This window comes from Brienomyrus brachyistius, chromosome 11, assembly GCF_023856365.1.
Source record: "Brienomyrus brachyistius isolate T26 chromosome 11, BBRACH_0.4, whole genome shotgun sequence".
In the NCBI taxonomy this organism is placed as follows: Eukaryota; Metazoa; Chordata; class Actinopteri; order Osteoglossiformes; family Mormyridae; genus Brienomyrus; species Brienomyrus brachyistius.
In genome coordinates this window covers 21,536,724-21,551,631 of record NC_064543.1, presented here as the reverse complement: position 1 = coordinate 21,551,631, position 14,908 = coordinate 21,536,724, and the positions used below count along the sequence as shown (strand labels likewise).

Genomic DNA, 14,908 nt, shown 5'->3' with positions numbered 1-14,908 from the left:
GGCCAGTTTATTTTACATTCACTGATGATTGGTGTACTTCTGATATCCATCTCATTGTGTACACGAATGTATGTGCAGGGTATTGCTATTACTTTGTTTGTACAATACAGGTTTCAATGTTAACTTTATATGTCGCGTTTGGCTGCTTCTGGGACATTTGTAAGAATATTAATTACATGTGTCCGATAATCCTGTACACGTCCGGGATCCGCTAACGGGAAGTAGAGGTCGAATCGTCTGCATGGGCCAGATCACAGTGGGTAATTTACCTGAGCAATATGTTTCGGAAATTCGGAAGAAACCGGAGGTCCTGCATAGAAAAAAAAAAGATATGAGAAGGCGGAGATGGGAGCCGGCAGTCGGGAAAGTAAAGCGCCGTCCGCAATGACATCATGTCCGAACACCGTTTAAGTTCATTTTATACTATAGGCTAATTAACACTACTGATTATCCATAGAGGTCTAGAAATATTAATGATAAATGGATTGTTAGACGGATACTCTGGGAATCTGAGTTTTTAAATAATAGCTGATTGCAATTAAACACGCAGTCTGCGATATTTCAGATTTCACGCTAAAATGTATTTCAAACTGTAGTGATGTCTCATTAAATTCTACTTTGCATGTCAAACATTTATGGAGGTTACACTTGTGGAATACCGGTTTTTAAGATTTTTTCTCCGAAATATTAAAATAGCCTACTCATTATGTCTAACGCCAGAGTCGTTTAAATTCGTGGAGTCATAACTATGTCAAATACCGCAAATATCCTAAGTTAAAAAAAAAAAATGATTTCTTCAAAAATGATGTAGATCTATGTCTCCCGTGTTTGGTTATGCTAGTTAGATTAAAATACATCTAGTCAGGCTGCATTAGCATCCCTTCGACGGACACGCAAACTGGCCAACGCCCAAAACTATTACCTCCCGCGGATAAGTGCGGCTGTTCGTTTTCTTAACCACAAAAAAATTGATATAGTAGGTCTATTATTAAATTTACGATTATATAATTGCATATAAAAATACTAATCTAAATACCATAACTCCAAAGAGAAACTCGTAATTGTAAATTTTAAAATCTGTGTATTTCACTGTCAAAAAAATGAGTGCGATTATTTTTTTCAAGAACTTTATTTCACGTACATAAAATGATATCAAAAATGTAAAGGGATCTTTAAAATATAACTGGACAGTTAGTCACTTAAAGCCCACAATAAGTCATTTTACATTACACTCAAAGCCTTAAGGTGTGCATATGCAAACTGACCTTGTTCATTAACAAAAGGAAACATTTTTGTTTCACCGGGCTTACATCACATAATGACATTAAGTATATCTAACTTCCTATACACTATTAAAAACACACATGAAAATACATATGTGTGACATGCCACGGACAACATCTGTAAAAGGGGGGACACGTTCGGAATCTGAGAAAAGGGAGAAAATATCAAGCACCAATGATTTTAAGGGCTTCAAGTCACATCTGTTAGTATCGCCACAGTATATTTAATACTGTTGGTGGTTGCTTGGATTCCCCAAAGCGTGTATCTGCCCTCCTTTATTGACTGTGAAATTCCCGTCATATCTTACAGAGTAATAATAGTCAAACGCACAGACGCGGGTACTTAAAGTGCCGTCGGGCAGCACCACAATCCTCAGAAACAAACGTCTAAAAACGACTATTCATTTTGCTCCTGTCTACAGTGGTAAAGCGGCGATTTTCACCGACTTTTCCGAGTATTATTTTAGAGCTCTTTATTTTACTAAACATCAATGATAACGATTAAATGACAACGACAAAAGTGCCTCTAGTTTCGAATGCATCACAATGTCTTTGTACAAGTGTATTTATATCTGGTGTCCCTCTAAAACATTCCGTCCAATCCATGACATTAACTGGTGGTAAAAGAGTTTGTCGCAACAAAACATCATATGTATACATATTTTATTATACTCGTAAGTGATTTTTGGGAGCTTATATGAACGAACGGGCTCCTGTGCTGTATGAAGTAGTGATTTGGAAATTACCTGCTTTTTAAATTCGTTGATAGTAACAGCCTCTAACCCCTGACAACAAACCTGTCAGCGACCAGGGTGTTTGTAATTTCCGTTAATTTCTTCTGAGATATTCACTGCTTCTGCCCCTAGGGGTAATCGATCGCTGTATTCGGAGCCCACTTCAAATTCCTCATTGTTAGTTTTGGACTGCGATCCGGGAATGGATTCGGTGACCACGCTGCCTTCCACTTCTCCTTCACCGTCCCCTACCTCACTCTGTGCCTCTCCCTCTCCCTCTCCCTCGCCTGCCTCACTGGGGTTGAAATTCTTCTCAGATTCAACAAAAGATGACCTGGGATCGAAGTCTGTAGCCATGTGCTTCTCCATCTGATCTGGATTTTGTGTCTTCATGATCAGTTTATATGTCTTGCCTTGGTATTTGTACAATAAATGACAGCAAGTAGCCCCTAGCAAGGGGACGGTGGCCAAGGCTAGCAGGAACGCGCTAACTACAACTATAATGAGCAGGGAAGGGATTTTCTTCCTTGTTGTGAAGACGACTTGGACATGACAGTCAGAGCCGCCATAGGTGAGACAGAGTGTATAGTTTGTTCCTGGCTGCAGACCTTGGAAACGATAAGCATTAATGCCATCCTCAATCTTGGACCACTGAACTACAGAGTGACCATTACCTGTACTTACGCATAAGTAGAGCATGTCTAGGGGCACCTTTTTGGGTAATGTTTGGCTGGAAGCTTCTTTATTCACAGTTTCAAGTTCCTGGGACGGACTGAGGTGTAGATTTGTCTTTGAGCTGGGTAGCTGCAGAGGATTGAGCTGGACTTTGGCCTCAGTTTCTGATACTTCTAACGCAATGACCCCAAAATCGAAGGTATACTGTTTCAGTTCTTCTAAGCTCATATTAAAGGCATGGTTAGAAACGTATATGGTGCCATCATTTATGCCACATTTGTTGGCGAATGTTGGTTGTGCTGGATCCTTGCCAGGCTGCACGGTGTCCTCAGTGATGTACGTTGAACCAGTGGGGACGTTCTTGCTCTTTTCTTCAGACCTAGACCAAGTGATCACACTGTTTTTGGAGGCCTTAGTGTCGGGTTGACGTCCGAATAAATTCTTCCTTTCTGCTGTGGTGTCCATGGAATTCTTAGACTGTTTCTTGGTACCTGCCACCACGACCCTGACTGAGCTCTCAGCTCTTCCTAAGTCGTTGGTGGCCGAGCAGCTGTAATTACCATCCTCCTTCTTGCTCGTGCGGGGGATGATGAGGGTGCCATTTTGAAAGACCTGAAATCGGTTATCCACCATTTTGGAATCCACAGGCAGGTCATTTTTTTCACTCACCGGACTAGGTAAGATAAACTCAATGTTCTCATTTCCAGCACGGATTTCCCACTTGACGTCTGGCTGTGGGTTTCCTTTGGCTTCACAGTTCAATATCAACATGAAACCCTCGTAGAGCTCAGTGTTCTCGATGTTGGGCAAGGAAGTTATACTCACAGTTGGAGCGACACACTCTAATTTTGGCATTTTCGCAACCAGCATACCTTTCAGATGTGTGGGGGTCTCGCACACAATGGAGTTTTGCTCTGGAATTGAAATTTTAGCATCAGAAATATAATCCCTTAGCCATTCCAGTCTGCAGGAGCATTTGAATGGATTGTTGAAGATCTGAAGGTGAGACATGGAGCTCAGTGCATCAAAGGTGCCCTGTGTAATGGTGGTAAACTTATTGTTATTGATACGGAGTGACCTCAGGTCTTTCAGAGTAGAAAAAGCATCCTTAGGCAGGCTGACCATTTCGTTGTTGTTCATCTTCAGCAGCTGTACGGCAGTGAGGTTGTAGAGATCTTCCCAAGGGAAGTTCACGATTTTATTGTGGCTCAGATCCAGGTTTCGTAGCTGCACTAGGGGAGCCAAAGTGCCACGTTCTATGGTAACGATCTCATTGTGCGCCAGCCACAGTGAATTTACCTGAGTAACGTTGATGAAGGATTTGGATTTTAACAGGGTGATTTTGTTAGCAGAGAGACTGAGAGTCGTCACATTGGTTGGCAGTCCTACAGGTACCTCCAGCAGGTCTTTGTAAGCACAATCGGCAAACTGATGCGCGTATTTGTCTTGACAGCTACATGGTTCTGGGCAGCACTGAGCAAGACTAATAAGAGCAGTCCACAGAGCAAGGTGACGGAGATCCATTGCTGTCGTTTTTCCAGCACCTGCAAAACATTTGTTAAACAATTAGGCTATATGTTCTGAAAGTTTTTGACAAACGTATAAGAATTTTTTAAAAGAAGATTAAAAAACTAATAAGGCTACAAGTATTTGGGCTTCTCTCTCGCAAAAATGGGGTTTTAAGCAAGTGGGAACGAGTTCATAATTTGGTTATCTATTTAAGAATCAGAACAGCATACCGTATAACACAACGTTACGCGAATTACAGACTAATTATTATAATAATGATACAGAACGGCGCAATAATAAGGAGCTGCTGATACAAAAGTAAACTGTAACATCTTTCTACACAATACTGCTGAAAGTATCTGTATAAGCTACTATCTGGATTCTGAAATATACTGAACATTTAATACATATTCCGAAAGAATGAAACCACACATCCATTTACAGTATGGAGCAACTTTTAAACCGCTCGTTTTATTATTAACTGCTTAAATCGTGAGACGTTGCATTGCCGACAGGTTGCATAGCTGTATTAGCAGAAAAGAGCGCTGATTTCACATCGCTTGGGTCGCTCGCTTTCTGTCCTTGGTGCTGAAAAGTACGTCTTTCATTCTACGTTTTCAGTATATCCCTATTTTGAACTTTCACTGTATAATGTTTGAATGTCTGAAGACAGTGTTTATACTAACAGCATAATTACTAGCATATAAACAACTGAAATCTAAAATAACTAAACCGTATTCCACGGGATAATCGCGTATTGTAGTCCTTATCGTAAAACCAATGCAACAATACCAACACTTAATACTTCCAAAATAATCTTACCTTTGACAGTTTATTCAGTCCTCTGTGTATTCTTTGATTATCTGAGCACTTCCTGGCATATAAATTCAAAATACAATTAATTGTTAATCAAAGTATTTTCTTCAGATATACTGCATATGCTTTTATTTGTTTGGCAGCAATTTTTTCCAATGGTAGCTGGCGAAAACGGCATTTTTCTCGCAGTGTGATGCCGAGCAGCCCCGAGTGTTTTTCTCTTTGCGGAGAGTTTGGCTGGGATTCATTGCGCACTCCCGCTTCTGCTGAAAAGGGGTGGGCTCGTGAACGCGCAGCCTCTCCCACAAACCGCACATTAAAGCTACAGGGCATCGCGACGCAAATATCACGCCTGGATCCCTGCACCTTTTTCCGACGTCGCCGGGAACCATTTTAAGACAAATATGTTTATATTGTAGTGTAGCGCTTTCTTCTTCATAACTGAAGATTAAATAAGGGAACAGGGCTACCGAACTTTAGTGCGTCGGTTTTGTTAACACAATATAGGATTTAATATGACAATGTTGTTGCATATCATATTTGATCTATTTGAAATTTCTTCAACCTTGTCAAACATTTTAATTTAGTTATTTACAAATTTACACGTATGTTTAATATATTGAGTTCTAAACTACGCCTCCCTGGACGCTAAGTTTTGTCTCCGCTTAAATTTCATTTTTAGTATTACGTATGGAATAGTGAAAATAAATCCAACTAACAGTCCAATTAATTACATACTGAAACACTACAATTTATTTTCTCTGTACAACTAGGTCTTTTCAGGTCTTTGAAATAGATTGTCATAAAATACAGATTTCTCAAGACTTAATAGCGCCTGTTCTGTCGTTTAGGATTGATTGACTCTGTTAAAAAAATCAAATTACGCAGATTTTTAAAACGACATCCTTCACATTCATTCTTCGACCATGGTAAAAACACGTTCACTCTGTCGTGTTTCATGTTGATTCTTCAGTAATGGAAAACTATATAACACGCCACGTTTTCGTGTCTAGTATTTTAGGCAACGAAATGAATTTATTTCACAGTCAGAATTTTTTTTTTCTAAAAAAAAAATGCAATATTGTGTATTTCTACATTAGGCGTAAGTAACCCTACCGTTTTCATGGGTTTATCGTTCAGCAAAATATTGAATGCAGAAAGTGTAATTGATTGTCATGTACCAATATAGTCAAAAAGCCTTCAAATATTCATTACCAACACTAAATATTTTATAAAATTTCTTTAGTGAAACTGGACTCACAAATTTTATTATGTTGTATTTATTCACGCTCAACACGCGTGTATTTGCACTTACATTGATAACACATCTGTAATAGTGCAAAACATTTGGCATAGCATAGCAATTATTTATGCAATGAAAACATTGTATATATGTAAATGTGATGTTGATATACCTAATATTGTAAGTGACCTCTCATTTACCAAACAAGACTTGTGCATGTCTTCAGATTAATTAGAATTTTCATTTAAAATCAAGCAGAATATTACAATGCGTTTAATTTAGATTTTTGATTATTTATTCTTAAAATACATAGGCCTGTCCTGTAATAGAATCAGTTAATATAATGTAATGACTTCACACCTTATCATAAAAAAATAGGTTTAGGTACGGTGTTAGGAAAGTGGTCATTTATTGGAAAGCTTTCGGTCTAAAAAAATATTCGCAGGTTCGATGTTGTAGTCAGACCTCGTTGGTTATACCGCATAGTTAACACTATCTAAAATTAATATGGGATTTGAACTCCAGAACTAGGCGATGCCTCGTTCAGAAACCGCTGCATTCTTTTCTTGGCAATAACGCCCAGGGACCTGCATCTGAGCAAGAGTGAGTTCATACGCAGAATGATTCATGGTGCCTCAGCCCAGACATTCTGAGAATTATACTGTCTGTAGTCCCTTGTTTGATTGTGTTTCTGGGAATAGTAACGGTTTTATTTCAACTACTCCGCTTAGTTTATCCGCTAGAGGTAAATACGCCAATACGCCTTTTATCTTCAGTGAAAGTAAGAATAACCAGTGACCGGACACAGCCTATAACTTTAAAATGTGTAGATTAAAAATATATTTCAAAAGTAAGCTGATATCCCTCCTTGAAAATTGAAGGCTCGTGCTTTTTGTCTGATGCTCTGCAGTTTGCTGTAGTGACTGTAATGCACAATACACTCTGCCGTCATCATATACTAGACAAAGGCACAGAGATGTGGAGCCAATGTCTTTGTTGACACGATCGCAGTCCAGCGTTATTCTTCATTTCGGCGCATTCACGTGCACGCACTCCTTATGACTGCTACTTTGCGCAATACGTTACCGATCCTGGCACATCATACTGCAGATTAATGACTTTTACATTCAGTTGATAGTCAAACTTGCAGGTGTATGAACTGTAGGAGATCATTCTAAAAAATCTGTTGTCTTAATATCATTCCTCACTGTCAGTACAGTACAGCGTCAGTTTCAGCCTATAGAATCTAAGAAGCAAAGGGCACAGGCAAGGGATGGTCTTGACGGGATGTCAGTCCATCGCAAAGTACACACACCCACGTTAATAGACAATTTAGAGACACCAGCTCACTTAGTCGCAGAGGGAAACTGGGGTAGCCGTTGGAACCCCGAGTAAACAAGGGCAGAGCATGTAAACTCTGCACCCAGAGCGGGTCGGGAACCTGAAGGCGTGACGTCATCGCGCTAAACATCCCTTGTTCACCCAAAGTTTATTAATTAATATTTAGGGCCTATTGCATTATCTTGGTACATGCTGGTGTTTTATGTCGGTCGTAAATAAGATGCTATACATTGTTTGGTGACTGAACATGTCCCATTCAACAATGGCGTTCAAGTAATTGGGCAAGTGACAGACAGACAGACAGACAGACAGACAGATACATAGATAGATAGATAGATAGATAGATAGATAGATAGATAGATAGATAGATAGATAGATAGATAGATAGATAGATAGAATTGAAACGGTAGGTATAGTTTATTAATTGATAAATAGCGGCCTCTATAGTTTCATTTTTACAACTACAATTTTTCGGAATCATACTAATTATTCGTGTTTACATATAAATGTATTACTTTTATTAGCATTACACGTCAGTATTGACAATTGTACTTTTTTTTTTACAAATATATAGGCCTAGACTTATCAATTCACACGCAACATCACGTTTTGTGCCCTATCTATCTATCTATCTATCTATCTATCTATCTATCTATCTATCTATCTATCTATCTCATTCTATCCACCTAACTAGAAGTTTCGGGGTAATGTGGGTTGCAGTTCACACACACACACATGCACACAGATTAAGTATCTATGTCTTTGTGGGGACTCTCCATTTATTTCTGTATGGAAAACTCTAATCCCAACCTGAGGACCTTAGCCCCTACGCAGCCCTAACCTTAACCATAAGTAACCAAACAAAATACAAGACGTGACATTTTTTGTTTGTTAATTATATTCACAGATTTTTTAAATTTATTATTTAATTACAACAAATTCAATATTTTCCGCACTGCTACACTGACCTTGTTTGATTTCATGTAAAACAGAGGAAGCCCGTCATGATCTTTACAAGTCAAGCAAGTGTCTACTTGAACTTCTCAGCTTAACCAATCGTAATTAGCGATACAAGCTGCATACATGCAATTAGGTACACTAAATAGCGTGAGCTTAGGTGTGCGTCCCCTTTCTGCTTCAAACTCCGGGAGCACCGTAAGGGGGGGCAGGACGATTCCAAGGGTGCCTGGGTGACAGGCTTTCATGTGGTCCAAAATTTCTAGTGCGCCTCTCTCAAGATCACCGTGAATTCAACCTGGATTAGCAGCACGGAGACAAGGTTGAGGCATAGCATTGACTGAATGCTAGTCTATCGCAGGGCACACACACGCACGCAATTACACTCTGCGGGCATTTTAGAGACGCCAATTAGTTTAACTGCATGCGTTCGGACTGCCGGAGGAAACTTGGAGAAAACACACCTCGGCGAGAACACACGACGAGGGGTGGGATCCATATTCCCGACCTTGGAGGTGTTACCCGCGAGCCATAGAGGTTTAGTGTAATACATTACAGCGTTTATTGCATTTTATTTTTAGTGTTAGCTGTTGAATCATCCGGCCTCTAGGTGTCGCTGTGTCCAGGTACCGCGCTAAAGCTCTGCTCTGAGTCATGTGCTATTTTGGCTCGGACAGGAAGAGAACTGGTCGTCGATGTCGAAGCGAAGCCGTCCGGGTGGGTCGCGGCAGCAATGAGGTTATTTACGCTTTCGGTTTGAGAGCAGAGCGCTTTAGCCACATGAAAGGCGGCCCGTCGTGTCGCAGAGGGATTTATCTGAGTGAGTGCGCGAGTAAGAGTCCGTCCCCGCCATGACCACGGCGGTGTTTTTCGGCTGCACCTTCATCGCCTTCGGCCCCGCCGCGGCTCTCTTCCTCTTCACCATCGCCCGGGATCCGCTGCGGGTCATCTTCCTCATCGCTGGGTGAGTCCGCCTCCTTAATGCCCGCCGGCGCGACATCATAAGAAGTGCGGCGCCAGTTTGCTTCTAATGGTTTACGGCAGAAATCGTCTGTGCTTTCTCTTTTGGCGCGGTTGACGTGATTGTGTGACAGTGTTTTTGGCATTAAAATTAATGTTTCGTAAAACTGAATTTTATTTAACAATGTTAATGTTCAGAGGCTAGAATAGGGCACCCGTGGCAGTTCCAGGCCCTCTAGGTAACTGAGCCTTGGGGCTGTATAAAAATAGAATAAATTTAATTGAACATGCCAAGTTTGTGGTTTTGCTTGCGTTTTTATTATACACGCACACACACACAGAGTCCCGTGTGAACAGCAGCCCACGGCACTAACAGACCGACCCTGTGTTGTTGCAGCGCCTTCTTCTGGCTGGTGTCGCTGCTGTTGTCCTCGCTGGTCTGGTTCATCGCCGTGCAGGCCAGTAACAAGGAGAGCGCCTCGCAGCAGAAGGGCCTGCTCGTCTTCGGCGTGGTGCTCTCCGTCCTCCTGCAGGAAGTCTTCCGATTCGCCTACTACAAACTACTAAAGTAAGGCCCCTAAGGGCTCTTCCGTGACCACCTGCTTGGGGGCTGGGGGGGGCTTTGCTGCAATGCCTCACTCGTGGTGACTGTGCGTAAACGCGACACACAACGCCCTCTTTGTCAGCGCTGGCCCCGAGCCCAGTGGCCATCTCATCAGGAGGGCTGCTGCTTTACAAAGTGAGACGCTTTGGTTCCACATTGTGGTTAATCTTAACAAGCATGCAATTAATCTCTCTGTCCTGTGCACACACACAAAGCTGGTTGTTAAAGTTTGAATTCTTTTGCATGATAACAGGTTTGTTTATGGGTAATTTTGAGTCCAGAAACAGTAGCAAATCCTGAACTTGAAGAATTCATACATATAACTTTCTTAATATCTCTCCCTTTTCTCCCTTTCTAGGAAAGCAAACCAAGGCTTGCTTGCTCTTAGTCAGGAAGACACCATGCCCATATCTGTGCGTCAGCTGGCCTACGGTATGGCTGCCCCGGCTCCCTCAACCCTTCTCCCAAATCTTGTGGTGACCTCACTGTGACACGCAGGGTCTCTCCGGCTGCTCCTATTCCTCACACAATACAGGGGCGTGCAGTCAGGCTGGTTGGCATTGCCAGCCGTTGTGTGTGTGTGTGTGTGTGTGTGTGTGTGTGTGTGTGTGTGTGTGTGTGTGTGTGTGTGTGACTGGCATCCCTGCCTGGTGTCCTGTTCTCCCTGTTCTCCCCCCCCCCCCCATGTGGTTGAAGCACTGCAGGATGGATGGATAGATGAAAAGAAGGGAATCTTATATATATGTAGAATAAGTAATGGTGAATCGACGCACGTAATGATTCCGAATCAGATGGTACCGCCCTTGCTTATATAACCATAATAATGTGCCATATTGTACCGACAGTATCTGGCCTGGGGTTTGGGTTCATGAGTGGCTCCTTCTCGGTGGTCAACATCCTGGCCGACTCCTTGGGCCCGGGCACGGTCGGCATCCATGGCGACTCTCAGCACTACTTCATCTCTTCAGGTAAGAGTGGGACTCTCCCAGCGGGCTGTGCTCCTAGTTGACAGTCTCTCTCTCTCTCTCTCTCTCTCTCTCTCAGGTCACATGGCTATCTGTGTGATCTGATCTGAGTAATGCACACATGGTTGTATGATCACACTCTGAATCTCTTCATAGTTACGCAAATTGCTTAATGATGTTTGTGTCAGAGGGATCCTGCAGTCATCCTAATGTGAAGGGAAAGTGAAACTGAGTAGGTGTTGCTGTAGTAGTGTGAGCTGGAGATGCAGGGGGTTAGGATCTACTCTGTCCGCAGCCTTCATGACGATGGCCGTCATCCTCCTGCACATGTTCTGGGGAGTGGTCTTCTTCGACGCCTGTGAGAAGCAGAAGTGGTCGTCCGTGGCCGTGGTGGTCGGCAGCCACCTCTTCGTGTCGTGTATGGTAAGCTGCGGCCGCCGGGCATTGGGGAGTGACCTCGTGTGGTTTCTGACCCTCCCGCCTTGTCAGACCCACCTGCGATCGGGCATTAGCGGCCGGTGGTATCACATCCCCGCCTGCTGAGGTGAACGCTGTCTCTTGCAGACGTTCCTGAACCCCCAGTACGAAGGCAGCCTGATCCCCGCCTACCTGGTGACGCTGCTGATGGGAGGCTGGGCGTTCTTCTGCGCAGGGGGGTCGCTGCGTAACCTCAAGCTCTGCCTCACCTGCAAAGACAAGGACTTTCTGCTGGCCAATCACCGGTCCAGATAGCATGAAGGAGTCTTGCTGGGACTTTACTGGTGGCAGAGAGCGAGAGACGCAGAGCGCCGCCCTCCCCTTACCATTCCTCTGTGCTGTCGTTAGTTTGCTGCGTAGGTAAGCACTGGAGTTACGATGATTGTTGTTAGTATTTTGGGGGCGGTGCCCCTTTCCCTGAGAGCGGGCTGCAGCCTTGCCCAGACTCCGGTGATCCTGCTTGGCACTGAGGAGCTTCTCTAGGCCCGCCGGCCGCCACACCGATGAAATCTGCCAGCTGCAGGAAAAAGTGTCGTTTTGCATTTAAAGTCCATAAAACCTCCTTCACGATGATGGTCCGTGGCGTATTTTACACACTTACACAATAGCACAGCAACATACAGACACACTTACTCTTACCTTTTTGTGGGAACGGTACTTGCTGATGTGCTGCTGTGCCTTCCTCCTCCTCCTTGCGTTCGATTGGAAGCCGAGCTCCCCTGCCCCCCCTTAAGTCATAGCCCCTTTAAGTAGCGGCACCCCCAGGACACCCTGCCGCTTGCCCGCTCTCCACTCTGGCCCCCTGAATCCTCGCCCTTTGCGTTTTCGTGACTTTTTTTCAGTTTAAACATGAAGTGGTGACCCACGGTAATATATTTATGCATATTGATTAAATGGTTTAATATTCTGTGCTTCTTTGTCATGGTTTTATTGTGCAGACCCCATCCCATCTTTCATAGGTTTAATGTTCCGGCTCACTCACTCACTGTAGCTTTATCACATGACCTTGAGTTGACATCCCCTTTGGGTTCCCGTAATGGCTGGAAGCGAGCCAGACATGACCCCCCCCCTTCCCCCACAATCACAAAAACCTGGAACTTTGAATTCTGGGTGTGGAGCCAACAGATTTTTTTCCCCCTGCGTTGAATCCGCCAAGTATAAGAGAAATGAAGCCGCTCAGGAATGTCTCTGTCGGGAACAGGCATGCCGATGATGCGCTGGGGAAAGGTGACATCCTCCACATCCTGCTGTATTCCTGAATTGGAATCTGTAGCGTCATTGGGTGACATTTTTCACGGGCTGTGGGGTCCAGTACAGGAGAACCTGTGCTGACCCAGAATCCTCAGCACCTGTAATCTGCTGTTTAGCAGGCAGGAAGCTAGGCTCCGATGTCTCCGTCGAACAGCACTTATGGGGGGGGGGGTGGGGGGCAGGACGCGGTCTCCCCTCATCATCATGTTGTCGTCACTGAGGTCTGACCTTTTCCCAGAATGCAACAGGGATTAAGGAATCAAGGAGCCGCTCTACCGTTCTGAGATCTGCAGGCCTGTCCTCGCGGCTTTCCTCTGTCTCGACATCATATGTCGGGAAAACTCCCAGTCTGTGTATAATGCCATCATGCTTAGGAAGTATGTCAGCTTATTTTTATAATATTGTTACAGCAAGTTAATTTTCAGTGGTGTGGGGGGGGGTATGTGCCGATGTTTTCTGGGGGTTTTCTCCTTTTGGCAAGTCGGCTGTAGGTTGGTAATCGGGGGGGAAAACAATTTTGCTGTTGGTTCCTGAAGAAACGCGTTTTGTTTTCCTTTCATTTGTGTGGGGGGGTGAGACTGAACCTCCAGATGAGCAGGAAGCTGTTTTTGACTGTCAGTCAGAGGCTCTCCATGCTGCTGTAGTGTCGGCTGCTTTAATCTCAACTAAATTCGTTTGTAGGACATGCAGATTCTGCACTGATGTGTTTAAAGGAACAATAAAATACAGGTGTCATGCAATACGACATACAGTGGTGATGTTCTTATACAAGACAAAATCATTTTATGTGGTCTGCAGAAGTGTAAGTGATTGTAGTTTTATACTTTTTAAAATTCAATTTTTTTTTTTAATAAAATAAAAAAAGCCCAGATTGGGTAATGTCAGTACTATTAAATGCTTGTAAAAGAAATTTGCCAAACCATCGCTGCATTCTTCTGATTCACCGTTCGAGCTAACATTTCACCTTTTGATAGACTGAGGCAGAAACGCAAGCTTGCACAGAAAATTAATTTTTTATTTTAGCAATACAAGCACTTTGGGAAACATTCCTAAACACACCGGCCATATTTGTGCAACAGTGACGCTTAAATCTGGCTTCTGAGCAACTTGGGAGAAACTGAATCCTGTGGATTACTGTCCCCCAATGGCTGCCGGTAGTACTGCTCCCCATAAGCATTGTTAATGGTTTCTTGGCGTGAGCGATGCCAAAACTGCATTAATGGCCCCCCAGTGTGCTGTTTGACATGCGGGGGAGATTTGCTGAAACCTGGGATTACTGGAAATCCAGGGTCCTGGTGCTGCACAGTACCAAGTCCCAGGGATGCTCCGCTTGTATAATAGAAAGAGCGGAGCGTTTCTGTAGTCGGGTCAGGAGATGCGGGGGTGGGAGGGCCCTGCCGATGACGTGCTCGTCGCCTTTCTGCCTCTTTCAGTGCGGGTGACAAAGGCTCGGTCTGTGCCGTATTCTAGATAACAGGCCCTGCTGCACTGTTTGCATAAAGCTCTGTGTTTCTTTGTCATAATCGGTACAGAAGAGTCTTTTAAGCCCTGGATGATTCTAGAATCATCACAGTAACGTCCTTTCAGGCCGTCCAGCCCTGGGTGCTTACACTCCAGTCATGTGCGCAGCGTTCACAGTGCCCGTCGGTCCCGTTACAGCTCACAGTGAAGGCAGCTCCCCAAGCACGACACGCTCTGAATTGCTCCTCCCACAGTCGGCCTGCTCCTCTCTGGATCGGTCCTCTCTGGATGGCCCTGCTCTTCTCTGAATCACCTTGCTCCTCTGAATTCCTCCTCCCTGAATTGGTCCACTTCTCTCCGAGTCGCTCCTCTGTGAATCACTGCTCTCTGAGTCATTTCATTCCTCTCTGAATCGCCCTGCTTTTTTCTGAACTGCTCCTCTTTGAATCGCTGAGTTCCAGGTCACCTTTTTACCACACTGTTTACTTTGTGAATTTCAGAAAATAAAGAGCCCTGTGCACTTCATTTGATCAAATCGCAGCATGTGGGGACTGTGGAACATATGTATTCACCTCATAGAGACAACTGGGTCAATCTGCACAGAATGTACTGGATGCTGTTCGGCGCGGAAT

At 43.8% G+C, this 14,908-nt stretch overlaps 2 protein-coding genes across 2 annotated transcripts; one reads left to right on the top strand and one right to left on the bottom strand.

Moving 5' to 3' along the window:
• Positions 1 to 1,110: 1,110 nt before the first annotated feature.
• Positions 1,111 to 5,280, bottom strand: LOC125751850 (immunoglobulin superfamily containing leucine-rich repeat protein 2-like). Its single transcript, XM_049031233.1, has 2 exons — positions 5,024 to 5,280; positions 1,111 to 4,236 (listed from the first exon to the last, which is right to left on the bottom strand). The coding sequence occupies exon 2, from the start codon at positions 4,214 to 4,216 to the stop codon at positions 2,084 to 2,086; it is 2,133 nt and encodes a 710-aa protein (XP_048887190.1). The 5' UTR covers positions 4,217 to 4,236; positions 5,024 to 5,280; the 3' UTR covers positions 1,111 to 2,083.
• Positions 5,281 to 8,731: 3,451 nt separating this feature from the next.
• aph1b (APH1B gamma secretase subunit) lies at positions 8,732 to 12,475 on the top strand. The gene is made up of 6 exons (XM_049031245.1): positions 8,732 to 9,522; positions 9,916 to 10,086; positions 10,481 to 10,554; positions 10,968 to 11,090; positions 11,383 to 11,510; positions 11,652 to 12,475. The coding sequence occupies exons 1-6, from the start codon at positions 9,410 to 9,412 to the stop codon at positions 11,817 to 11,819; spliced, it is 777 nt and encodes a 258-aa protein (XP_048887202.1). The 5' UTR covers positions 8,732 to 9,409; the 3' UTR covers positions 11,820 to 12,475.
• Positions 12,476 to 14,908: the final 2,433 nt, after the last annotated feature.

Bases quoted from the DNA above. Each gene is read 5' to 3' on its own strand.
- LOC125751850 (XM_049031233.1), bottom strand. From the start codon at position 4,216: ATGGATCTCCGTCACCTTGCTCTGTGGACTGCTCTTATTAGTCTTGCT.
- aph1b (XM_049031245.1), top strand. From the start codon at position 9,410: ATGACCACGGCGGTGTTTTTCGGCTGCACCTTCATCGCCTTCGGCCCC. The intron at 11,091-11,382 runs GTAAGAGTGGGA...CTCTGTCCGCAG, and splicing joins GCACTACTTCATCTCTTCAG to CCTTCATGACGATGGCCGTC. The intron at 11,511-11,651 runs GTAAGCTGCGGC...TGTCTCTTGCAG, and splicing joins ACCTCTTCGTGTCGTGTATG to ACGTTCCTGAACCCCCAGTA.